Source organism: Cupressus sempervirens, chromosome 11 (assembly GCF_028749045.1).
Source record: "Cupressus sempervirens isolate cs-2001-9-10 chromosome 11, ASM2874904v1, whole genome shotgun sequence".
Lineage (NCBI taxonomy): Eukaryota > Viridiplantae > Streptophyta > Pinopsida > Cupressales > Cupressaceae > Cupressus > Cupressus sempervirens.
The window spans coordinates 455,297,326-455,325,167 of record NC_143128.1 but is presented as its reverse complement, the minus strand read 5'-3'; the positions used below and the strand labels follow the sequence as shown (position 1 = coordinate 455,325,167).

At 33.8% G+C, this 27,842-nt stretch overlaps 2 protein-coding genes across 2 annotated transcripts in view; both read right to left on the bottom strand.

Annotated features, from left to right (window-relative positions):
- Positions 1-2,907: 2,907 nt before the first annotated feature.
- Positions 2,908-3,360, bottom strand: LOC149530362 (uncharacterized). The gene has a single exon (XM_089808188.1). The coding sequence runs from the start codon at positions 3,358-3,360 to the stop codon at positions 2,908-2,910; it is 453 nt and encodes a 150-aa protein (XP_089664314.1).
- Positions 3,361-23,750: 20,390 nt separating this feature from the next.
- Positions 23,751-27,842, bottom strand: part of LOC149530361 (V-type proton ATPase subunit a3-like) — a 51,400-nt gene continuing 47,308 nt past the window's right edge. Inside the window, exons 13-18 of the mRNA XM_089808209.1 lie at positions 25,974-26,180; positions 25,649-25,832; positions 25,401-25,484; positions 24,465-24,658; positions 24,326-24,385; positions 23,751-24,162 (exon numbers count right to left, since the gene is read on the bottom strand). Coding sequence (XP_089664335.1) covers positions 23,958-24,162; positions 24,326-24,385; positions 24,465-24,658; positions 25,401-25,484; positions 25,649-25,832; positions 25,974-26,180 — 934 coding nt within the window. The 3' untranslated portion in view covers positions 23,751-23,957. The remainder of the gene's footprint in view (positions 24,163-24,325; positions 24,386-24,464; positions 24,659-25,400; positions 25,485-25,648; positions 25,833-25,973; positions 26,181-27,842) is intronic.

The window sequence follows — 27,842 nt, the reverse complement described above, 5'->3', positions numbered from 1 at the left end:
ATTCTAAAGATATAAGAATAGTGATTTCACGTAGAAAGAAATATAAAATGATCTTTCGTGTGTCTTCATTACCAATGTTAAAGAAGAATGAAAATTTTAATCTTTGAAATAGTATCAATGGAAAGAAACTTAAGTCTTAAATATAGAACAAATGGATTCTTACTCTTAATCACCAATGGGTGGTTATGCAAGACTGGCAAAGTAGCAGGTAAATGTGGTCTGAGATCACTCTATTTGGATTTCTAAATTCATTAACTAGTATATGTTACAGTTGTTCATGAGCACTACCTCTATATTTTTTTGTCTTTGATATGTTGATGAACATTATAAATTTGGCTACGTATATCTACCACACATGTATACAATTATATATAAAGTTTGTATAACATGCAAGGGATGTATGCATTTAATGGGTTGTGTTCAATTCTCATACTACATTTGGTAAGGAATAAATTGTGATTTTGCTATCAAGATTTAACTGTATAGTTTCTAAGTCAAACTCTAACCCTAAACCCTAAAAGGAATAAATGTTTGCAATGATTAAAAAAAATTATTCTACTAACCAATGTGGCAAGGTAAGATTGTTGTGTTTTGCAACCAATATAAAAATTGTGAGACCACAAGAAAAAATAAGGCAACAATCTATGAGCTAATTAGAAGAACTAAAATTGATTGAAAGGAGGAATGATTGGTGGTTTGATTATCTCTTCGCCAGTTACTGCAACTAGATTGCACCCTAAGAAATTTTACAATGTACTATTTTGATCATATTGTGATGTATGTAAATGAGGACACTAAATTCCTTAGAATTGCCTCATATATGTAAAACATGATGAAAATGGTGTAAATATAGAACTTTTCTCTATTTTTTAAGGCAAGACTAGATATTTTTTGCACACATCTCTTTATTATCATTGCCTCTAGTGAGTTGGGTTGTAAAATATGATGACTATTAATAAAATAAGTTGGGCATGTCCTACTACTTATCAAAAAAAATGATATTTAAATACAATGATTTTGATATATTTTAAAATTTCTTGCGTTTACTTTTTAATGTTAATATTTTGCATTCTAAAATGTTTTATTTTATCATAGGATAAAATAGGTTTTGAAAGGACCAAAAATCTTGTTTACAAAAAATTATCATCCAATAACAACATCAATAGCCAACCTCTCTCCCCTACCTTCCCCTACGCTTTTGGGAGAGCTCGTGTTTTGAGGCCATTAGCAACTTTATTGGTCATAAAGGTGAATGAGACTACGGATACTTTGGGCTTCTCTATGTTTGCACAAATTTTGGATGAAATTGATATCTCCACACCTCTCCTTTGAGATGTGGTTCTTAAGGTGGGGGATAGAACATAGACTCACGTAGTGGATTATGAGGGCATCTCATTTACCTAATGCAATGTGAAGGTGCTACTACTTGGTAAAAAGATGTTAACGATAAAAATTTAACTTTCTCAACTTTTAGTTCTTGTGATGAAGAATAGGCTAACAACAACGATGGAGCTCCTAGTGTAAATCTAGGCAAAGCTCCTGCTATAAATATGGATGACACTCATATTGAAAGTTGAGTATTGTCAATCCCTATAGATATTGCTCCTACTTCTACTAATGCAACCCCTTCTAGACATGTCGGCCCTACTCAATTTGTTGCTAATACTATTTTCCAATCTTTAGCGAACAATGTACAACTTTCTCAACACTATGCCCCTTTTGCTGAGATTTTTTTAAATAGAGTGGCTCAAGTTTCTCCTTGTGGTGGGGATCATAATGATAACATTGTCTAAATTGTTCTTCAACAGCATAAGAAAATTATTTGTCAACCTCACTTTCTTCTCCTTATGGTGGTGAATTGTTACCCACTCTTTAAATGGGCTATTAGTCTTCTTGCTAGCGTGTTATTTTTTTTTTGCAATTACTAGCACCTTTATTGTTAGCTTGTTAATCTCTTTTGACAGCTTTGGATTATGGTTATGTAAGGGTTAGCACCCTTGTCAAGTTGTTGAGTTTACTCAAAAAATAATTAATCGCGAGCAAACACTCAAAATCTATACTAAACATTAATCTAGTCAAACTCAAAAAAAAACCTTCAAATCCAAGACATCATACACAACTTCCTTTTTGAAACAACTTCCTTTTTGAAATGAAGGGGAGAAGTCCTTAAAGAGGCATGTGTGAATAAAATCATGTTTCTTAAGTAACTTTTATTTAATTTTTTCATTTTATTTTCTTTTTTTCTATTATCAAATCTTTTTTTTTTTTAATTTAATTAAAAATAAAAAAACAAGCTAAATATCTCAGATTTAAAGATTTTATAATTTATATTTCTATTATACAAAACTCGATTCAAATAAATATCAATGCAGAGCTTGTGACACTTGCTTTGCTTATTTTAGAAGGAGATTTTTGAGAGGAAAATTTATAGAACTGATGTTTATTTGAAGCTCTATTTTTTCAACTACTAACCGAATATAGAAAGATTCTAAATTATTATTTTTTTAAATAAATTAAAACAATTACACAAAAGCGCTCTAACTATTCAAATTTAAATAGAAAATAAAAAGCTAATGAAACAGTAACATAAAGATTTGAGAAAATTAATTAATAAAACATGCAAACATATCACCTACTTGCTACCATTGTTATTCATTGTACAGAACATATGATTCCACTCGTATTCAATGTAACGTATGATTACAGTCGAACACATCATCTATGAAAAAACATTGGTCGCCATTAATGTTTTATGAAACTCGTTACATGAACAACAGTGTGACTCCATTTCATCTCACCAATTACATGATGAAGAATTTCAGTGGTAAAATCGATTCCAAAAACACAAAAGAAAGAACAGAAACATGGCATTAAGAATTAAGAAACCTGAAATCTGAAATATGAAATTCACCCATCCACAAGGTTTATAACTGATAAGTCAATACCATAATAAGAAGAAACATGTTTTTCATCACCTAAAACTACATTGCCCAACTTTAACTTCTTCTTGTGATGAGATGGTATTTGAAGCCTTTCCATGATTTTGGCTTTGAAAGCTGCAACAGTCTGAGATTTGTGAACCTCAAGAAGAAAAGTTCCGGCCTTGTGTTTTATAAACACCTGCATTTCACCTCCCTCAATCCAAGCCAGGCTGATGGATTGACCAGCTTTGATCCTGTAGCTTCTCAGTGTGTTTTCATTCTGAAAGCGAGCGCCCATCTTCATTAAACGTTGTTGAGAAGAAGGAATTCCTTCTCTTTCTTCAATCTTTGCTTTCACACTCTCCACCGTGTCACTTTCCTTCAACTCCAAACTGTACTCACTTCTGTTGGCTCTGCTCACCGTTATCTCCATTGCCATTTTAGCTTAGCTGAGGGAGGAGGAGTCACACCAACTCGGGTCTCACAAGGAGAATATATAGAGTGGTTTTGCTTTGTTTTTTCCTTTTTGGAACTATTAGTTATTCTTGTGCTGATTGGCCTTGGTACTTGAGAGTAGGAAGAGGCGCGAGTGGGTATTCCAAAAGTTTATCAAAATATAAATTAGTCGATTTGGGGGTGAAGTTTAAGATTTATAATGGCTCTCTCTCTCTACATATATATAAACATGCACACACTCAATTTTAGGTGTCATCATGAGTGTTATATGAGTTAAAGTGTTATAGGTATTGATGGAACATTTTTATAAAGAACATTATTTATGAAGGTTATTTCATTACATTCAAATATATGTGTGTGTATACATACATATTTATGTATATACATACATATACATATGTATATGTATATGTATATACATATACATATGTATGTATGTATGTATGTATATGCACAGAGGTTTGACATCAATTTTAGGTGTCTTCATAGGTGTTATATGAGATTAAGTGGTATAGGCATTAGTGGAGCATTATTATAAAGACTGCATTATTTATGAAGGTTATTTTATTACATTTGAATATGTATATACACGTTTTATGTTTGTGTGGGTGCATGTAGTCATGTGTGTGTGTGTGTAGTCTTAGCACGATTCTCATTACCTAAGATGACAAACAAATCAGTCCCCAAAAAAATGTTAAACAAATCAAAATTCCTTTTAAAAAACCATGTCTAACCCACCCAATGTGACACTAACCATGCTCAAGTATAGAACATGTAGCCTTACCCATTGTATTTTCCAATATCAAATATATTCATCTTTAATTATTATTTCTTGTCATTTTCATTAGAACTATATCCTTGTATGAAAAATTTGATGAACTATCCAATTATATTTTTCCATATCTAAGCATATATCATTGTTCCTTCTCACTATCGTCTAAGCTATATCCTCTATGTGTGCATTTATGTATGAGTATGTGTGCACTCGTGCGTGAGTGTGAAATAAACCTTAAACTAGATCACTTTACTAACAATTCAGATCTATTATTTTAATTAGATAAGCTTGAGAATACCAGTCCCATTACAAGAAACCAAAAAAACAAAAAAAGTGAATCTCTTCGATCTATCTATTGAATCTGTATGCAACATTATTTTGACTCAAATATATTTTTAAAGGAAGATATGGCTTAGTTATAAATCTCATTTTATTAGAGCTCAAGCTAATACAGGATCTTATGTATATGTGGGTTAACACCCTCCTATATATGACACCCTCTCTATTTGATGGAAGTAATAACTTGCTAAACTGTATTAGTAGACCTCCTCACATGGCACCTTCCTTATAAACATCAAGTCCTTATTAGAATACATTAAATTATAAAAAAATAAAAATAAAGTATAATATTATTGTCTTATTTACTCAATTAAAAATTGACTACATTCATTAAAAAATTAAATGTTATTAGAAAAAAAATCTTTGGAAAGATTTAAAATTATTAAAATTATTCTAATACCTAACATATAGGTAACTTGTAAGTTATTTTCTACTACACACAAATAAGTTTAGTTTCCTCAACATCTGCATGCACGCATGCCAACTCACATACATACACCCCCACACGTAGACACATGTGTATACACACACACACAGGCATGCAAATGTGTGCGCGCACACACACACATACATCATTATCTTGAGTTATCATCGATTTCCCTAACATTAAAAGATCACTATGGAGATGGCGAGCGATGATAATAGAGATGATGAGTGTAGGGAATGTTGCAAGGTTGAACACAATGGACAAAGTGTAGGTGGAGTTATTTTAGTTTTAAGAAACATAAAGGGGAAGAAGGTGATGAAGATCCTCTTGAGGAATGGTGGTGTTCTTTTGAGGAGGATAATTTAGCATAGTTTTTCTTCTTAGACTTGGATGAGGAAGATGTTTCTCTCCTTGATTTATCCAGGGAGACATAGAGAAATACTACTCTAGCACATAGGAGGGGATTTGGAAGTTATGATTCCTTGCTACTATTCTAATCGCTATGGCACGCATGTTTTTGGAAAAGCCAAGTCATTTTGAATCCAAATTTTTTGACGTGGGACTTGCTTGTAAAAGGAGGTATTATTCTGCACTTCCCTAAAGTCAGATGTCCCTAGTTACACCCTTGTTGGGATAATTGTTTCATGTTCCTCCTATGATGTGGATGTGAGGGTTACAATGCAGAGGAATGTCAAAAGTACTAAACCTCTTCCTAGTTATATGCATGTTGATCATGATTTGTTAGTTGTGCCAATGACATGGCCTCTTTGTCTAATATGAATTATTTGTTGAGGTTTGTCTACTTGAGGGTGCTATGAGAAATGTGTCTAATGCGTATTTGCATCTCATCCCCCAATTTCCCTTTTATGCCTAATGCAGAGGCATCATCCCTTGTGACTAATCCTAATAATACTCCAAGGGCTCCTTCGAATGCTAGTAATCTTGATTCGAATATTTTTTAATATGGAGACAAACTCAAGGAATCTTGGAGAAGAGAGTTTTAGACTTGGAATTATTGCCCTTACTCAATAGAGGGGAAAATTATTTTATCACTTGATTCTATCTTGGTTAAGCTAACCACCCAATTTCAAAACTCATCGATTAGGTGATTTTATAGTAATCAACCCAACATTGATGTTTTATAAAGACGGGTCATTCAGATTTTGAAACTTAAAACTCAATAGAGGTTTTCTTTATGTTGAGTTTATTTTCTAGGCTTCCTTTACCTCTTCTAAATAGTTCTATAGATTCCTTCAAGATGGTCCTTGGTTCGTGGGCTAGGACAACCTTTATCAAAATAATTGGTACTTGGGGTTTAACTCTTTCAACTCCTTCAAATTCCTTATTTGAATTTGTTTACTTTGAGTTTTAAGGTGAAGACAAGTCCATGCTTATTACCAAAAAATTTGGGTGATACTTTGTTGTTGATAAGCTCACTAAACTTAAGAAATATTTATTATATGCTTATTTTTGTGTGCTTGTGGAAAAAGACAAAGTGCTTCCTTCTCTAGTCACAATATCTTTCAAACTGGGAATTTGGGTCAATTTGATTTTGAAAACTCTAGAATTATTTGTCAACTATTTTGTTAAGTAGGTCATGTCATTTTCAACTACCTAAAAAGCATGAAACGTCACCTTGTCTTTGTTATTCTTGAGAATCATTCCCACATCCTCTAAAGTTAGATAGACAGATGAAAAAAAGGGGTAGATCTCCTATTGAAGGTACAAGTAAGGATCTCTCTTCTAACTATCTCTTGATTGATTGAAGATTTTGCTAATGATCATCTCTCATGTTCCAAAAAAATGTGTTAAGAGGTTTAGATAAGATTGTAGATAGAGAGGCTTTAAATTTTTAATGTATATATGTAAACTATCACCGATATAGTCTCTTTTGATCTGATGTAATTTTTGTGGGGATATACAAGAATTTATTATGCAGATCTAAAATAGTGTATATTCAAATCTAATAGGTATATTGATATTGTGTATCTTGTATTGGCACTCAATGTGAATTTTATGTATTTTTCAAGAACAAGGTGTGTGTGTGTGTGTGTGTGTGTGTGTGTGTGTGTGTGTGTGTGTGTGTGTAAGTAATGCCCCACCCAAAGATCCTTGGAACAAGGATGAAATACAAGCCAAGATAATTTTTAAAAACAAGTATGGATGCACACAACAATCAACATACGAGGATCACAAAGATTGCAACAAAAGACTAACAATCATCCAAACACCAACAGATCTCCAAACACCAGTACTAACCAAAAACTTTAAATAAGGAAACAAAGGAGGTCACCCAAGCTGAAAGACAAAAGATGACTCTTGAAAAATTGGCTATGTTTGAAATCCCAAAGCCCTGAAATTTCTTAGAATTTTTATATGAGCTCGTAGAGGTCTGGAACCTATCTTAAAAGACATGTCGCATTTATTAAAATATATCTTAAGTATAAGGAATTAAATATACGTCAACTTATACTTTAACAATATATTTTAAACCCCATAGGAAATTTATTTTGAACTAGGAAGGTGTAAAACCTAAAAGGGTGTTCAAAACCAACTTCTGAACTTTTCTCAGACAAGCCTAGATACCCTTATTTTTCATGCAAGGCCTATAAAGTGACAGATTCTCGCGTGAAGATGTGCAACATACCCTGCGAGGAAGTGCCTTCTGTATGAGAACATGCACCATGCGATGTGAGAAAGTGCTTGGTCAAATGGCCAAAGAACCCTACACTAGTATTGGGTTTCATGCGAGAAAGTGCCAAGCCACGTGAAAAAACCCAACACACCATGTGAGATCTTGCATCCTCCCATGAGGATGCATGATTTTGCATGAAATCCCAAAACAACACGCCCAAACCAAAAAGGGTATGGGAAGAATTTCCTCCACATCGAGGAGTACTAGATCCACATTTTGAGGTGTAAACACTCGAACACACTACTGAAATATGGAAACAACATCTAACCATCTAACAAGTAAAAAGGGAAAGTATAGAAGGTAACATCATAGTGTACTTAAAACAACATAACAATAACTGAAAACAACATTGCAATATGCAAAACAACTAAACTAAGTACGTAGTTCCTCCCAACCATAATAGCATCATAATACCATCGTGGTCCCTAGCCATCCCCCATGCATAACATCCCAAGCTACCAATCAGATCATTGGTACTATCATATAGGGACATCACTACTAAAACATGCTACAGCATAAGCATAAGAAAATATAACATGCTAAACACAAAGCATAAGAAATCCTACAAAATAGATAACATCATCTATCATATCTTAATCATCATAATAAGGAAATGTGACAGTAACTAACATCATCTAAACATGATATACAAGCATCCCAATGAAAGCATAAATCACAAGAAAGCATACTCTAGAACTTGAAGTACCAAGTGAAAACATCCAGTAGAGGTCGAGATAGAACATTAGACCATCTTTGTACACTAGTCCCTAGCAGTGGTATGGGTAGCTACACCTCCCAACCATTTGGCACCCGTAGGTCCACTCCCATTGTGATGATGGAAATAATGATCCAACCACAAACACACACAAGCAAACATCCATGGCTAACACACACGCTAGACAGTAAGATGACTAAAACCAAGACATATACAATGCATAACTATAGGTCCTGGTCAAACACTCAATGGGATACTAAGTAGGGGCTGACATCATGGAGAGCCGCTTGGCATCGACAAGCCCAAGCTAGTACTAGAAGCTCTCCACTTCCCAATGGAAGGAGCACATCTTGAATCATTTTTATTATCTTTAAGTTTTATCGTCACCCAATGTTTAAGTTTAGTTATCACTTGTTTCCAAAGCTTCTACACGCCAACCCTCCGAAAATAGACACTGGGTTGCAAAGATAGAAGCCCCCTTCATATACTACCCTACCCTACCCATGCTCATCCAATGATGAGTGCTCGTAGGCATGCAAATTCCCAACCCAACCCCAATGATCTTATTTTTAGTAGTACCACAAAATATTAGGACTTGCAAGTCACTCGATAAATGTACATGCACGTACTCATGTGTGGCACACCACCATCACAAAGATCATAACACAAGGACTAGATGAGAACACAATGCAGAATTTCACTCAATTGAATAGAATTGGAAGGACGGATGCGGCATGCATCCCAATGCAACATGAAAGAGCAATAAAGGTCTGACCAATATCCAAATGGATTATCTAGGTCCACAACCAAACTCATGCCAAGAAAACCTAAGAAAATAGTGCAGCACACAAAATGAGGTAAAAACCCAAAATTTTAGAAAAACTTCAAAATTAAAACCCATTTGGTCTATGGGTACAAAACCCCCAAAAGTCCAATAATATTTGGGTTCGGACGTCGTACACAAAAATGACCAACATAATGGTGTGAAACTCCAAAACCCCATCCCAAAAATTGAGAAAATGTTCATACCTGACCAACTGGGTAGAACCAGCAAATAGAAACAGAGGAGAACACCAATTCTCAGCCCCTAGACAAACAACTATCAAAAATAGAACCTAAAACAGAATTGAAACAAGAAAATGGGAAAGCCCTACCTAACAGCAAAAGGGGTAGAAACTGAACCCGCATAATAAAATAAAACGCCCGCTGAAGCTGCCGAAAATCACGGCAAAGCAAGGTCTACTCAAGCCAAATCCAACAAGACTGACCTCACGAAGATCCCACGCTCACAGCTCCCAAAACGAACAAAAATCCAATCCTTCAGGAAGAGGATTTCAAAAAAAATTCAAATTTTCTATTTTCAAAAAGTGAGAAGTGTCTAATAAAATCCCTTTTTCAATACGTATTCATTTTTTGAGTGGATAGTTGAATAGCCAATCATACTAGCTAGACTCTGAATCAACCCAAATGAAAATAGGTTATTCCTCGTAACGAGAATTAACCTAAGGCAAAGTTGCCAGAAATTAAATTCGAGAAGATTTAAAGCCTGAAAACCCAAAATCGTAGAAATCACTAAACAACTTTTGTGACAATGTGAACTTCTAAATGCATAGACATGCTCACTTGTCTAATCACATAATGCAAATGAGTTTGGATTTACTAATCACCAAAAGGTTTTAATTTAAACAATTAAAATAAGGATACGTCGACCATACAGGGACAACGTTGGTAAAATATGAATAGCTAAATCACTAACTCCATGTGCCACTGCCAAGGATAAAATTTCTACACACTAAAATACACGATCAAGTGTAATTTCATATAATATCATAGCCAAAGCAATAATGCATTAAATACCTAATTAATCTATTTACATCACTCATGTTCACATAAAGCATAAACAGACAATAATGATGTAAATCACCATAGCATAAAATCCATCACATAACATAATCAAAAAAATATGTCCAACTACCAGATAATCAGATATCCTCATAGATCTACTATCATCATAAAATGGCATCAACATGCAAATATGATAAACTGAATAGCATAGTAGTAAAGCATCTATGGTACTGAATCAAAGTTTAACATTCAACCCTCATTTCATCTCAAAGTACATATAATAAGAGTATCAAGCATCTCTTGAATCAAAATAGACAAGGTATAGATTGCAAACATGAGAGGCACTACTCTGTGTGTGTGTGTGGGTAGGTGGGTGGGTGGGTGGGTGGGGAGGTGGGCGGATGTCTTAATGTATAGACATGTCTCTATGTGAATCTAATTCACATAGAGACATGTTCCTACTCAAATAGTTTTATTTCCTAACAACCACTAATGAATCACATTAATCAGCTATAATTGTCAATAAGGATATTGAGATATGGTTCTAGAATATACATGATATGTGATCTGCAATACCATAAGAATATAATTAGAGTATATGCAATCAAATAATTACATTCAAATATATGTGATTTGTAGTATGGTTGATCAGAATTAATTAATTTTATATATATATATATATATATATATATATATATATATATATATATATATATATATATATATATATATATATATATATATAACATCAATTAATATGATTGAACAATGGATCATGTTCAAACATGTGTCTGTGTCTGTGTCTGTGTCTGTGTCTGTGTCTGTGTCTTTCTATGTCTGTTGGAATACTTTAGAATAACTAAGGAGGGGGTGAATTAGTTATCCGAGGTCCAAATGAATAAATAAAAATTTTCACAGCTTAGTGAACCCATAAAACATTTATACTCATGCATGCATCCATAATATTACGCAAACTCTAAAATCTTGTAGGTTACTGTCAAATCAACTTGCAAAAATGAAAAGCATGAAACATAATAGATTCATCAGCTCACTTGACACAATGATTTATGTGGAAACCCAATTTGGGAAAAACCACCAGTAACATGCTACTCTTTTCACTCTTCTGAAGTGATGCCCTGTGAAAGGCCAACCCTATTAAAGGTTACAATACACACTGTTAAATGTGACCCTGTTAAAGGATTTCAATCACCCTGTTAGGAGTGAGCCTTGTTAGAGGACTTTAGACCATTCGCTTGAAATGTCACCCAGTTAAAGGATTTGCAAATGATTGTTAGGTCAACCTTAATCCAAAAAAATTACCCTAGACTGATATAATTGTTAGAGAGTAACAATAAGGCTTTGATCTGATACAACTTACAACTTCACTTGCAGATTACAAATCTTTGTTTAGTCCTCAATTCTGCTTGGCCTTCAAACTTTGCAACTCTGATAGCTTTTTCACCCTTCAATCATTTATCTCCTTAATCCTTCTTGCCTAATATGTCACTGCAGACTCTTCTTTTAGGTCACTAGATGAAACAAAACCCATGACTCCTTGTCTCCCTTAGGTTCTCGCACATGACAACTTTGCTTCATTACCAACCATCCCTATAAATAGGAAATTAAGATATTTTTTCGCTCATTCTTCATTGTCCAAATTAGAATTTGGACGGATTAGGTAGCATACAATGTATCTACCCCATATCTCATATCTCTTCTAGAAACTTCTCCTAGAATCCATTTGAATTCGCCTAAAAATGGTTTACCTTAAATTCTGTGCCACCAGCTCATCAACCTTATCTTCCACTTGGTTCACACAATCCAAGAAAATAAACTTTTCAACTCAAATTCATTGAATCCATGATCTTTTAAATAATGTAGCAACTTGGCATTATCAACCTTCTAATGCTCGGCACATACTACATTGCCCAACATCCATTGTGGAATTACTCAACACAAACTAAAGTTTACTGGTGCTCGGCATCAACTAAACTTTACTTGGCATCAATTGTTCTGCTCGGTACACTACAATGAACATTGACTCAACTCCAACTAATTTTCTGATTAGCTTGTATTGACTTTGCTCAACACCTGCTATTCACTCGGTCAAGCTTGGCAAACAAACTTTGTGTAACTAGTTCTTCTAATCTTGCTTAGTGTAACCAGCCTTTGTAACCTTAAGTAGATTGTCAATATGTCATGTCATCACTATCTCAACTAATCCTTGTACTTCATTACATAATCATAACTCAACCTTTCCTCTAGGTGCTATTGTTACATCTTTTGATCAAATCCTCTTCATCAATCAAATAAGTCATAGTATTTGAATCTTATAAGCATTTGTCTTACTAGCAAATAGCAGGTTTGACATCAGTAACAAAACAATGATTGAAACACATAATCTTCTTCAACAATCTCCCTCTTTCAATAATCTCTCTCAACAACGATCTTTTCAATCTATTTTCAACAATATATATATATATATATATATATATATATATATATATATATATATATATATATATATATATATATATATATATATATATATATATATATATATATATATATATATATATATATATATATATAATCAATTTTAATTTCAAGATTGCTCGAGCATATTCATAATCTCATCATTAACTTTATTATTATAATTAAAACTGATTTAGATCAACAGTGGCACACACATGTATTTGTGTGTGTATGTGTGTGAGTGAGTGAGAGTCCAATAATTATTAATTATAGTAATACTCGTAACAATTTCATAGAGGATGGATGGACATCAATAATATAAGTGTAACACATTATGCAATGTTTCAATTTTATCACTTGTATTTATATGGCTAAAGCTATGAATCAATAACATTCCTTCTTAGCTAGGGAGGATAATTTTTGTCATCTCAACACTATATACAAAGAACATCAACCTAACATCCCTTATAAAAGATGTTACATCATGGTACTATCAGGAGTATTATATGTTTCTGGATATCAACCACATGATATTCACCATACTCATCTTTTCCAGTATGTGCACTAGCATCAAGTCTCATTATGCCTAGCAAAGAAGATATATAGTCATGGCATATCCACAAATGCTATATCTCATAACATTCGCCATGAAATATCTCATTAATACAATATATTGTAGGTTCATACTACTTAATTAGTATTAAGTAAGAGATGTGAACTTTCATGATATATGCATAGATATCAACGATATGATATACATCATGATAGTAGGTTAAACTATTGTTAAAATTGTAATTTACAATATTAAGCACAAAGTAATATTAAAGAAAGATTGTCACCTTTCACAATGTTTCTACAAGATCATGTAATAACACACATGAGAAGAGTTTATTAATATAAACAATATTTTACAACAGCTTTTATTGACACTCAACCTCAAATAAAATTACAATTTTACCATACCAAGTTTACCTCTAAAGTGATCCACTTTTCTCTTCACGTTGAGAGAGGCTTGGTTATATATGTTGGGTTTTCAGCTAGGTTAGTATGTGTTGGGTTTTCTCATTAATTCCAATGTATCTAAGTTGTATTACATTTATCTCCCCCATATATAATGGTAAGGGATCTCAATGTGATTGGATCTATCATGGAATATTGGGTTCATAGAAAGTATTATACAAATATGGTTATCATAGTGTATAATTGTGGGGTTCATAGTTTATCCAAACAACCCCACCAATGATTTTCTTAATCATGTAGCTTCTCGAGCTCCCATGGATACTGCAATTTACTCGGCATTAGTAGAGCTTTGTGCAACTAAGGACTACTTCCTAGTGAACTAGGAGATCATGGATGATCCCAAGCTAAAACAATATCTAGAAGTACTTTTGCGATAAACAACATTTCTATCTTAGTCTGAGTTTGAATATCCATGTAGATTTAGAACTACATTATCATACTTTAATCCATATCCAACAATGCCTCCTAGATATCTCATAACATATTTTCTTGCAACTAGGTGTATTTTTCTCAGTTCACACATGAACTGGATGAACACATTTGTTGCATAGAAAATGACTAGTCTAGTGTTTACTACATATGTCAAGGATCCAATGAACTGTCGATAGCGAGTAGGATCAGCAAGTACTAATTTTAATTTATGACTTATCTTAGCTCATGTAGGTTTGTATCCATATATGTAGAAATAGGTTTGCAACCATCATTTTGAATCTGTTTAAAATGGAAATGGTGTATTTTCCTTGCTTTAGAATAATATACTTTTCTTTCTACCATAATTCTAACCCAAGAAAGTAGTGGAACTTGTTCCCAAATCCTTCATGTCGAATTGAAAAGAAAGTTCCTGTTTACATTTGACAATAAGATGATCTTCTCCAATGATTAATAAGTCATCAACATAAAGAATGAGAATTAAGATACCACCATTTACAACCTAGAAATAAAGGTTAGGATCTGCATCATTTTTGAAGAATCATGATTTGGAGAGGTAGTTGTCTATTCTTTCATACCAGGCTTGAGGGGCATGTTTGAGACCATAAAGTGTCTTCTTTAACTTGCAAAAATAAGAGGTACTATTATGAAAAATAAATCATTTTGATTGTTCCAAGTATACTTCCTCTTCTATGATGATATTGGGAAACACGATCTTTACATCCATTCAATGAATTTTCCACCCTTTTGATGCAGCAATAACAATTAATTCCCTAACTGAGGTGTAATGGCCAACTAGGGAAAAAATTTATTCATGATTGATTCCTTCCTTCAATGAGAACCTCTAGTACCAATTCTTGCCTTGTATTTTTTGATACTTTCATATGTTGTATACTTAATTTTAAAGAGTCATTTGGATGATACAACTGATTTTTCTTCAAGTCTAGGTACGGTGTCCCAAACATTATTCTTAAGAATAGATTGATATTCTTTGATCATGGCATCTTTCCAAACTTGATGTTGCAGTGCTTCCTTAACATTAGAAGGTTCAAACTTAATAATTTCACTCATAAGAGAAACATATTTTGAGTAACCTCAAGGTTTCTTTCTTTCTCTATAGGTACCCTTCGGGGCTGCAATTTTTTTTGCTTCAATTATTTTCCTTGTCTAGAGAGGTATTTTTTGAGTCATAGTATAATCACTAGGTTCATGAGTGAGGTTTAGAGGCACGTTATTCTCTACATGCGTCTCCCTCTTAATATCATATCTAAGATTATCTTTTATATTTTGTGGAGACACGTCATTTTTTTTATTCATGGCTTTGGATCTTTTGAATGCAGCATCTTCCTCAAAAATTACATCTCTATTAAGATCAATTTGTTTATGAACATGAATTTAAATTTTATAGGCTTTGGATGAGTCACTATAACCCAAAAATATTCATTTATTATGTGATGATTCTAGTTTGGTCCTTTTCACTTTGGGGAAGTGAATGTATACTAGAAACCAAATATTCTAAGGTGGCTTATATCAAGTTTGATTCTAGTAAATTCTTCTTCAGGGGTTATACTATCTAGATAGCAGTGAGGACATCTATTTTGTATGTATACAATTGTGCTAGAGGCTTCAACCCAAAATGAAATGTGAAGGTTTTGGTCATGCAACTTGGCTTTAGTTGATTCTACTATAGTCTTGTTTTTTCCTTTCGGCTACCCCATTTTCTTGTGGGTGTAAGGAATAGTGTACTCCCTCTTAATCCTTGTTGTATTACAAAATTATTTAAAGCTCTTATAAATTTATTCTCTCTCCTTATGTGACCTTAGGGTTTTTTATTTCTTTTCTCCAACGTATTTTCAACTAAGGCTTTGAGTACTTTAAATATTGATAGGACCTCATTAGGTTCTATAAATTTCAAGAAGTAAATCCAAATTTTCCTTGAATAATTGTCAAAAAAGATAACATAGTACAAAAATCCTCCTAAGGAAGATACTGACATTGGTCCACATAAGTTAGTATGAATAAGTCCAAGGATAATAGTTGATTTACTCTCGCTTCTATTAAAAGGTTGCTTTTTTATTCTTATCTAAAGCACTCCCCTTACATATTCCTTTATGATCCTATAGAGGGTAGGGAACAATAATAAAGATGTCCTAGTAGAGACATCATGAATTAGGGTATGAGGTTGAGTAGTACATAGTTTGTATAAACATCCATCTCAGGTACTTATAGTATAAGCCTTCTTTATGTTTGAGTTCTTAGGCCATGTTAGAAATTTTTTGTCTTGGAAGGTAATATAATATCCTTTTTCTTCAAGGGTTCAGATGGAGACTAAATTTCTTTTGATTCCAAGCATGAATAGTACTCCAATTGGTTGAAGTGAAACTCCATAATTTAATTTAATTGTGTAGGTCCCAATTCCTTTTTCAAGGTAGGTGGAATTATTGCCAAGGGAGACTTATTCATTTGTGTTTTCATCTAATCTATCCAATTCAATCATGTGATATGTTGAGATGCTCCACTATCAATGACCTATGTATTTTTTTGCTTGTGGAGATTTCACATGATAGTACCAAAAAGAATACCATTCCTTTTGTATCCTGAGTCTTGCTTCTACAATTGAAGCTTGATCTTTGAGTCTATCAAGATATTTAACAGCAAGGTGTCCATATTTGTCACATCTAAAGCATTCTACTTTAGACATGTCCTTTCTTTTGAATGATTTCTTGATGGTAATATTCTTTCCTTTCTTCTGTTTGAAGTTATTATTCTTCCCTTTCTTGTGTGGTTTTGTAGTTAACACTTGGATCTATCCACTAGAATTATTTTTCCTATCCCTCCGGTGATTAGTCTTTATTCTTCTTGAATATAATCAGTTTTCAATTGGTCAATTTTTTTAAGTTTGGATAGGGCACTTATCCCTTGTATAAATGATTCCCAGGGCATTGAGGTCCAAGATGTGGAAAGTTCATTAAGGGCTAGCATAGTTAATGTCTTGTTTTCAATTATATGTCCACTAGTAGATAGTTGATTCATTGACTCGGTTTTTTTAATATAATATGATGTAATAGATTCACCCTTGTTCATTTTTACAAGATGCAGTTTTTGTGTTAGGGCAACAGCTCTACCAGTATTATCTATCTCGTATTGTTTTCTAAGGTAAACATGTCATGTGCAATATCCAACTTTCTTATAATTGGAATTATATGATCCTTTAGAGCATCTACTAGAATCTTCATGGCTTTGTTGTTATCCTTGTTTCATTGAAGTTTCTCATTTTGTCATCTGTTATAGGTACAACATTTTCCACAAATGAGTATTCTCATTCTCTTAGTGTCATCATTATTCTGAGTTTCCAGGAGATAAATTTTGTGGCCCCCTTAATTCTATCTTCAAATCTAATTCCGCTCATTGTTTTTGCTTGTCTGATTTCTTTTGATGGTGATTAGGTTTTCTATTTGGTTTTATCTGATCTTGGTCTTTTCTTCAATGAAGCTCTTGTACCATGTTAAGAGGTTTGGATCAGATTGTAGATAGAGAAACTTTAATTTTCAACCTAATATATGTAAACTATCACTAATATAGTATCTTTTGATATGATGTAATTCTTTCTTTCTTTGTAGAGATATACAAGAATTTATTATGCATATCTAAAATCATATGTGTGTATGTATGTATGTATATGTGTGTGTGAGTCGGGAGGTTGGTGCCTTTGTCCCCTTTAGGTGAAGTTACCATTCAGCATAGATCGATGGATTTATGACATGTGCTTAACCACCTCACGTGGGTCCTTGTTGTTGGTTTTTGTGATGTTCATTGATAGCTTGAGTTTTTGGTGTAACGGCAATAGTGATTCCAACAAGTGGTATTAGTTTGTTGGGTTATGGGTTTAAATCCATCAAGTCATGCTAATGTGGGGATTGTTAGGAGGTTGGTGCCTCTATCCCCTCTAGATGAAGGTATCATTCAACATAGAACAATGGATTTGTGACATGTGCTTAACCACCTCTTGTGGAGACATGTCCCTACTCACATGGTGTTCTCTCCTAACAACCACTAATGAATCACATTAATCCACTAAGATTGAAAATACAAAACTGCACATGTGTTTGTAGATTCTAGCTCAACCTATTTTCAAAATGCAATGACCCTTGTTTGGAGGTTTCAATGTGTCAGAAAGTCTTTATACAACTTTAGGCATGAACAATGAATTAGTGTGGAAGAGTCTTTGAGTGTGCAAGTGTCTCAGAAAATTCGAACACGGGATATTAGTGTGACCTTTCACGTTGCAAGCAAAACCAAAAAGTCTTGAGTGAAAAACATAACCCCCACAAGGAAAAACCACCGTGAGAACATCAACGCTCGAGAGCATAGCCGAAAAATCACCAACACCTGCACTAGTCCAATCAAATGATTTTGTTTGGGAACATCAGGGATTTTATATCACCTATTTCCACTTACCAATTCTTTCATTTAAATAATTCATATCTAACAATTTTTTGTCTTGTTGCAGGTATAATGAATATGTGCGTTGAAGGAGGAGCTTGCATGAATTGAGAATATGGAGACTCAAACATTTATATGTTTGAAAGAACCTTGTAAAGCTGATTGTTTCCAAGAAGGCATTTAGATTATCAAACTACCGATTATTTTTATAAAATTATATTAAGGTTTTGTATTGGTTATTTGTCATGAAAAGGTGCGGTGGTTGAAAAAGCAACCAACACCCTTCAACCTCCTATAAATATAGATGAAAAAACAAATGATGGAGACAATTCATATTCATATACAAATTTTTACATAACTAAGTCTTATGCACTTTGATATTTATATTTTTTTATTGAAAAAGATTGAATGATTGAGCAAAGCTCATGGATTCTGGGTTACTAAGCAAATTTATATGTGATTCCGGAATTGAAGTGCATTGGATGAATCATCCGTAAGGAGTGTCTCTAGTGAAATTTTTATTTCTGACACAATCTGTAAGCGTGTCTATTTCATTTATTTGCATTAGAGTTTAAAATTATTATTAAGTTGTGTCCTTTTATTTATCTTCTATTAACATTTTAAATTTTGGATAAGTGGACTGGGTCATTATTGCATTTTAAATTTAATAAACTTAAATCTTGTGAAATATTTAATTGTTTCTATATTTATGTCTAGTTCATCTCCATATCAAAGAAGTCAAAGCGCATCCTAGACTAGTTTAAAATTGTGTTCATATAATTGTTAAAATTGCTTATAGTTTAAATATATTAAATGTTATAAAGTTGTACGTTTCAACTTGTAATATTGACTCTGATTGCCCATTTAATCAAGTATTGGTCTTTATATTACTCTTGATTCATAATCCATATGTTGGCACTAATTTCATTTCTTTCCTTTGAGAAATTAATATATTATCTGTTGCAATCATCTATATTAATTATTTTTTAATACATTCATATATTCATTTATTATTATAAATTCATTATTTGCAAGTTTAAAGTTTTCTATAATTCTTGTCATTTTGAAAGCTTTCATAACATTCACATTCTAATTAATCTGCTATAAGTGTCTTGGACCTAAGTGTTTCATTCAGGATCAGGAGCGCTCGCCTTGGTCTTGCAGAGCTAGAAGTGCAAGGTACGTGAATCATATAGATTAATCCCGTCAAGTTGGCCATAACCGGTTGGATATCCCAACATCGAGTTGGTTAGGATTCCAATCTGTGATTTTGAGAACCAACAAAGTGAATAAGTATTTCTCCACTCAAGCACCTGTTTATGCTCCAGAGCTTGAATTAGCACCTATGTTGAGAATGAACCTTTTGTTGAGATAGGAATAACAGAGCTCATTCCTTGCAAGCACATATCCACAGATTCAGGGCAAAAGGGTTTACAGCCAAGGAAATTTTCAGCCTGTTCGGAGCTCACTCCAAAAACATTGACAATTTAACAAGGATTGTGTAGTTTCACCGGTTTGTCAATGTTTTCTTGAATTGGTTGCTAATCACCAAGCTTGGGCTCGGACTTCTTGTGTTCGCTATGGCCTTGAATGCATACTGGTGGTTTGTTTTTATAGGACAGTTTCTATATGTTGTGGTTGCACCTTTCCCAGAAACATGGATTGGGTTTAGTTGATATCTTTCATGATTTTTGGAGCTTTTTAGAGCTTGCAGGTTCATCTATTGTGATGGCATGTAGCTTTCAAATTGGTTCAAATATTTCATCGGAAGTCTTCACCATTTAAATATTTTCTTTTGTGGATTCATTTTCTATATTGTATTGTTGAATCTCACATTTTTGGCCCTATTACGTTCAATTTGGAATCACCTGCATCTTTTCTGATATTCTTAAGAACGAATCAAGCGTTACATTGACCTGACATTTATACATGTGCAATTTAAGTGTATATGAAGGGCTTATGATGTTCAATAGCCCGTAAGCCTTGCAGTCACGGAAACCCATGAGATCATACTTCCTTGTGCCTCTTTGTAAAGGTAGTCTGTGTACTCAATTTGTAATTCCACTTTTGCATACAAATTTACGAGCGCATTTCTCCATGGGTTGTGTTGATTACCATACCACTGGGCAAGCTGGTTTTAGGCCAAAGCACTCGACAGTGGATCACTGTGTCACTTTGAGACACATTATTGAAAAAGAATGGGAGAAAAAGGAAGAGGTATTTTGTTGTTTTGTCGACTTTAAAAGGCTTTTGCCACCGTCCTGAGAGACAAGCTTTGGTTTAGGATGGAAGAATTGGGGATTCCTATGCATCTCAGAGCTGCTGTTCATAGGATGTACGAAGAGGTGAAAGTTAAAATCAGAACTTCAAATGGCATTTCAGAATGTTTTAAGAGCGATATCGGGGTCAAACAGGGCTGCCCTTTATCTCCTACTTTGTTTGGTTTATATATTGACAAACTGGAAGAGTGGTTAAACATGCAAAAGGGTGAAGGCATTCAGCTAGGTGAATTTGTTATAAAGCTGCTCCTATATGCGGACGATCTCATTTTAATTGCCAAATCTGCCCATGGTTTGCAAGATCATCTATCTTCTCTTGAGCACTTTTGCGAAATGGTGGGGATGCAGGTCAATATCAGCAAGACTAAGGTTATGATTTTCTCTAATAATAAAAAACAACACCAACATGAATTTTATTACAATGGAAGTGTTCTTGAAGAAGTTGCGGAGTATAAATACCTTGGCATCGATTTCAACAAAAAACTAAGCTGGTCTAGCTGCAAGTATAAAAGGATATTAGGTGGGTGGGAGGCTTTTTATGCTCTTCAGAATAGGTGCCGTGAAGCAAAGTTGTGGGATTGAAAAACTATTCAAACCTTGTTCGGTCTTCTTGTGCTGCCAATTGTTCTTTACGGGTGTGAATTATGGGCCAGCAACACTACTATAGCACAATGGAAACAAATCGAAGGAATCCAAAAACGCTTGATCACAAGCAAGTTTAAAATCAAAAGCACTGTTCCATATGATATCATCCTAAGTGAAATGGGGGCTGCTCCTATTGAGGCACTTGCTATGGTTCGCCTTCTAAGTTATCTAAAAAGAATCGAAAAAATGGAAGAGGATAGATGGCCTAAAGTGGTCTTTAGTGACACACTATGTCAGCGAAAAAGGACATGGATGCAACAAAACATCAAATGGATGAGTAAATGGAATATTCAATTCAATATGTGCCCCACAAATAATAAAGAAATAAAGGTCTTTGTCATGGAGAAATTCTACAAGAGAAATTGGAGAAGCGAGATCGGAAGGAAAAAATTATATTATATAAATGAGTTCAACCCCGCTTGTGATCAACTCCAAAAAGCATACATAGGAGCCAACATTTCTTGGAAGGCTAAAATTCTTATTGCTCGGCTGAGAACCAACTCTCACCAACTTCGTTGTAAGACCGGACGTTGGAAGAGGCCAAAGGAGGCTTGGGAAGAAAGAATTTGCAGATTCTGCAATTCTTGGAAAGTGGAAACTGAACAGCACTTTATTTTAAAACGTGAAGCCTACAAGAGTAGTAGAGATAAATTTGCGGACACTATATGTGACAGTTCTTGACATAACCTATTCAACGAAGAGTACATTGAGCAATTGGGTGGACTCATCATCATCCTACACAAGCAACGAACATTGTTACTTAAGTCTGCTTGAGTTGTTTTACTGTTCCATAGGCTATTTTTAGCCTCGTGGACGTTAAAATTTTATCTATCTTTCTATCTACCCTACATTAAAGCCCCTATTAATACATCAGATGATGATGTTGGCATGGAGCAACTACTAATTACAAAACAACACACACGAATCGGGAGGGTCAGAATAGACAGTTGGCTTAGCAATGTGTGCCATGGTGCAGGTCGACCATCATTTTGCAAGGAATGGTTTAGGTTGGCGTTTTGATGAAACCCTCGTAGATTTAATCATTTTTTATTTCTGATTGAAAGTGTAATTTAATATTCCACGTGGGGCCCTTTCATTTTCAATTAAACAGGAAACAAATTTCTTTTACAGTTCACAGACGTCCACATTTTCAGATATCTTGTTAAACTTTGTATTATTTTAATCTGTCTACAAAATTTATAGCCAGAAAACAAAAAACCTAGTGCTTTGCAGAAATATTCGTACATGTCTGAAGTTATTGTTCTTATTTCGAAAATAGATTATCATTAATATATGTAAACAGTCTTAAACAAACTCTCTACATATAGGCAGTGTCTATGCAGAGATCAGAATGCAACATCAATCAATATTTTGACATAATTTAAAATTTTAAAAAATTGATTTTTTATTTCTAACAGTTATGTTTTTTTGGAAAGTTAGAATTATTGATTAATTTGATAAATAAAAATACTATTGTTTTTACTTTTTAATTAAATAAATATTTTATTCCATAGTGCATCCTGATCCCTGCATAGCCATTTCCCAAATAATCAACTATCCAATATCTGCTCATATGTGTGATCGCAACCCATCTCTACACAGTAATCATCAGCATCTGTTGCTATGCAAGGAAAATGTAGAAATGTTCTTCCAGCATGTTGCATGTACAATTTATTTTTGCTCGTATGTGTGATCACAACCCATCTCTACAAAGTAATCAACATCTTTTGCTATGTAAGGAAAATGTAGAAATGTTCTTCCAGCATGTCGCATGTACAATTTATTTTTGTTTCAAATAAATAAAGTTCAGCATCTAAGTAGAGCATGGTGGGCAAATAATAAAGCAAGATTAAATCATTAGTGATTGGGAAAAATATATCTATTTCCTCAAGGACATTCGCCCTGTAGGTTGAAAAAGAAATTGTAAAACCTTGGCCTCAACCAGGGACATTAGCAGAGAGGATTAATAACGTAAAACCAACCCATTTTGAGAGATTAGGAAAAAACACATTTAACCTCTCCAAACCATCTTATTTGAAATAGCTTACATTCTCAACAGCATTTAAGTATCCCATCCTTCTAGAGATGGAAATGTGGCACGAGATCATCATATCATTTTTTATTAAGAATCTGGATTATGAATTTAGTGTAATCCTTAATCAACAGAGATCGCCGAGACTTAATTCCTCAATACATCTAACAAAAAAATGATTCATCAACAACGCTTCAGATTCTTAAATTCTCAGTAAGTGAGGAAGGATTAAATATCTGATTCTAGACATCATATCCCAACGTAACGCATATCAATTTATTCACAAACTTGTTCGAACAAGAACCTGTTTGATGTCACTTACAGCCAACGATGGATCCAACTGTAGAAGATTGCAACATCAGAACACTTTGTTCTCACCTTCAATGATAACAATCATTTTGAATAATAATAAATTACAATAAACGAATTCCTAACAAAGAAGGGCTTAACAAGTACTAATATCAATCCTCTTGGTCAACAAGTAATGCAAATGAGAAAGGCTCAAATTTGTAACCATCTCCCTCATAGAACTTATTTTGAAACTCAACCCAGTGAAGACGTAGAGCATGAAGAAATGCACTGAGAGTTTCCATCACAAGCAATACACCAATGGTTGCAAATGCGAAGACAAGAAACCCAATAATGAGAATGAAAATGTTGTTATATCTGCATCACAAATTGAGGTAAATACAATGTCACAGTTAGAATATTTGGAATGAGAATATATGTACACTATCATTGAATCCATAAAAGATTCCAATACTATCACCTCAGTCCTCTATCTATCTGTACTAAATATTAAAATGCAAAACAGTGCAATTATACTCACCCCCAGGCGAGAAGCAGCACCTTTTCATAGAATACAGCTGATAATTCTGCATGAGCCAAGCTGTAACAAAATATACAATTAGATATTATTTATGAAATTGAAGTCTTTAACGACAGATATAAGGAGTCATGCAAGTTACCTAAGTGCCCATAGCCTAAGATAAGATGCAGTATTAGACACTGCACCCAATACAAACTCTATTGTATGTATCATCTGGTGAACAAAAATCTCGCTGAACTCAAATTCCTCATGTTCAGAGTCAGTCTCATGATCTGTATCAAAAGAATCAGCTTCCGAACTTCGTAGAGCATGATATGTACGTCCTTGAAGCCTCTGTTTTACATATGGCACTTTCAAAATGTGAAGAATAAAAACATAGAGCTTAAATCTAAAAAACAGAACAACGACAACAAAAATAAACAGTTTATTTTCAACAGAGACAGTTTGCATTGGCACAGTGCCTTTAACCTCAATAGACTTCAACAACTCCAATTTCAATGAAAGAAAATTCTAAATGAAGTTACTATCAAAAAACATGTTTTGGGATATTTACTTGAATAATATTCTCAAGTTTTCTATTAGATTTATTTGAACCTCTTAATTTTGAATGCTCAAGAAAACTTCTTATCTGGTTCCAGCCTATACAATTGTATGCATACTCAATAGAGTCAAATAGTAAATACACTCAGCCTCGCCACACTAACCAACCTAACATGATCTATGCTTTCCTCGCATAAACAATTCTGGAACTCTCAGGCTCTTTAAGTTTATACTGTTTGTTCAAGGCTCTTGTAAGGGCCAGAGGGCAATGCAGCTGTACATTTGATTACTGAAACAGGTTACTAAAATTTTCTTAACTAAATAGTATTGAGAGACATTTGAAGCTTCTCCAACTCACAAGATAGTCACAATGTTCATCTATGTGCAAAACAAGTAAGACCACTCTTAATGAGTTTAGTCATTGGCATTTAAACAAATTAATCAACACAAAAAACTACATAAAAGGTCAAGAACCAGCAGTACATAAATCTTAACAGGAAACTTATTTTAAGAATTCAAAATATCGAAAAGCTACCTGGTCATGTTGCCTCTTCAAGAGAAGAGGCTTTGGAAGAAGCATCCAAGGAACTGCGACAAGAGCCAACAGTAGCAGTATCATCTGCAGAATAATAATAATAGTAGTCTTTCAGGAGAAAAATGCTAAAAAATTATAGCAAATTCTAAAATTACATGATGTAAATCATGAATAATTTGTCAATGAATCCCACTCAAAAGAAGTATTAAATTTAATTGATTATCCATAAAATGTACAAAATGATTTACCTGGACTGTTTTCTGACCCCAGAAAAGTTGATTTTCACCCAATTCATCTGTTGGGCTTAAGAACATGTATATCATTACATGATAAAGATCAGCTTGGGAACCTTGACACCACTTGATAATAATGAGGAGCGAAAGATAGCCAAATAGGCTATTCAAAAAAATCATCTGTGGCACAAATTGGTACCTACAAAACATTCAAGATTTGATATCCTGTTAATTGTCAAATAAACACCGCCTGCAAACATGCCTTTTTGTTGGGAAAAGAATTTTAACACAACATTTCACCACATGAGTAAACAAGATGCATCACAAACCGATATCTTACCAGATGTTGAGATTATTTCTAAAGAACTTGGCATTGAAATAGCTCAAGATAATTCCCAAATTCATCTGTGCAACTCCAATCAAGATGGACATCTTCATTTTTAAGGAGTTCAAATATGGCAACTCAGATCTACTGCCGTGCCATGCTGGATCAACTCCAAATGGATATGTATCACGAGTCTTTATCAATCCAATTGTGAAAGCATCCCTGCAAGAAAGCCAACACAGATATAAAATCATACCAGTTGCAACATTCATTAACCTCTCATCTAATGATGTAATTCAGCACATTGATTAACAACATTCACCAATTCACTTTGGCAGTGTTGTTCCATGCACCAGATTTAATGGTATTTAGAAGATGCACAAGGCAACAGAAATCAATGATAGGACATTCAAACCCAAAGATAAAGGGATATAGAAAAAGGAAACAGAATCCGTTGAAAAGAAGGGTCTTTTAGAAAAAGAACAAGTATGTTTCAGTTCAAAACATAAACGATGCCGCATGACCTATGACAAAAAGAAGGATCATCACCTCCCAAAAGAAGTACTTATCACAGTTAAAGGACTTGTCTGACTCGCCAAGGCTGGGCAAGTCCTGAGGTGATGGGATCTGACCAAGTCCTGCATATTCAAGTGCATACAATGAGTCCTGGGGACTAGCCAAGTCTGCCAAACTTGCCGGACCTAGCAAATCTCACAGGCTTGACTGGGCCACAGCAAGGTCAAGGAAAAATGAGAACAGATAACAAATAAATTAAGTTGTTGGTTCAGGTTTGGGTTCAGATAGGATTTTGAAGATTGATAAGTAGGAGATAATTTCCACAGCGAGTCAAATTGTGATATTGCTATCAGGATTTAACTGTGTGAGTCGGTTGGCTAAAACAAGAAAATTTTAAAATGGGATTTGGTTCATTAGATTCTTTAGTACAAAAGCATGTAAAAATTATATATCTATATATACACACAACACATACATATATATGTATATGTATATGCACATTGTATACATATATGTATACACAAATATATATAGTGAAATGTATTATTTATTAAAATTAAATAATATAATATTTAATTTTAAACATATATATGTGTGTGTGTGTGTACATATATATATATATATATATATGTATACACACACACACACACACACACACACACATATATATATGTATACATATGTATATATACATACATACATACATACATACATACATATATATATATATATATATATATATATATATATTGTGCTTATTAAATTAAAATTATTAAAAATAAAAAGATATTAAATTATTATATTTAGAACAATTTTAAAAGGATTATACTTGTGCTTTTATCATCAAATAAAATCCCTATTTCTCTTATAATTAAAACAATAATTATTATTTTAACATTCATGTAATATTGTCAAAGTGCAACAATTAAGATATTATGGAGCTGCTGCAATCTTCCTCTGGAGCTAGCAGCAAGCAGAACAGTGAGCAGGTGGGGGAGTAATGTTTGCAGAGTGATAGGAGAAATCCGAAGGAGATGGGCAGGGTTAGTGCACAGGCGAGAGGGGACAAGCGGTTGAAGACGAAGGTAACCAAAACAATATCTGCATCAAATTGTAACAAACGGCAGGGACAATGCTCAGTGTGGGGGAAGTTAAAAGACGAGAACGAGGCCAAATTTTCAAATGGCTTTGGTGTGAACAAAGCCTTTGATCGAAGAGATTGGCCCAGATGGGCCCTCTGGGTATGGAGTGGCAAAACATTCACAATCAATTGCAGGTTTGGAAGAAGTTGTCAACCTACGACTGGCCAAGGCCATCACAATGGATTTTGGTAACTGAAGTTGAAACGGAGGTGGATCATAACATTGC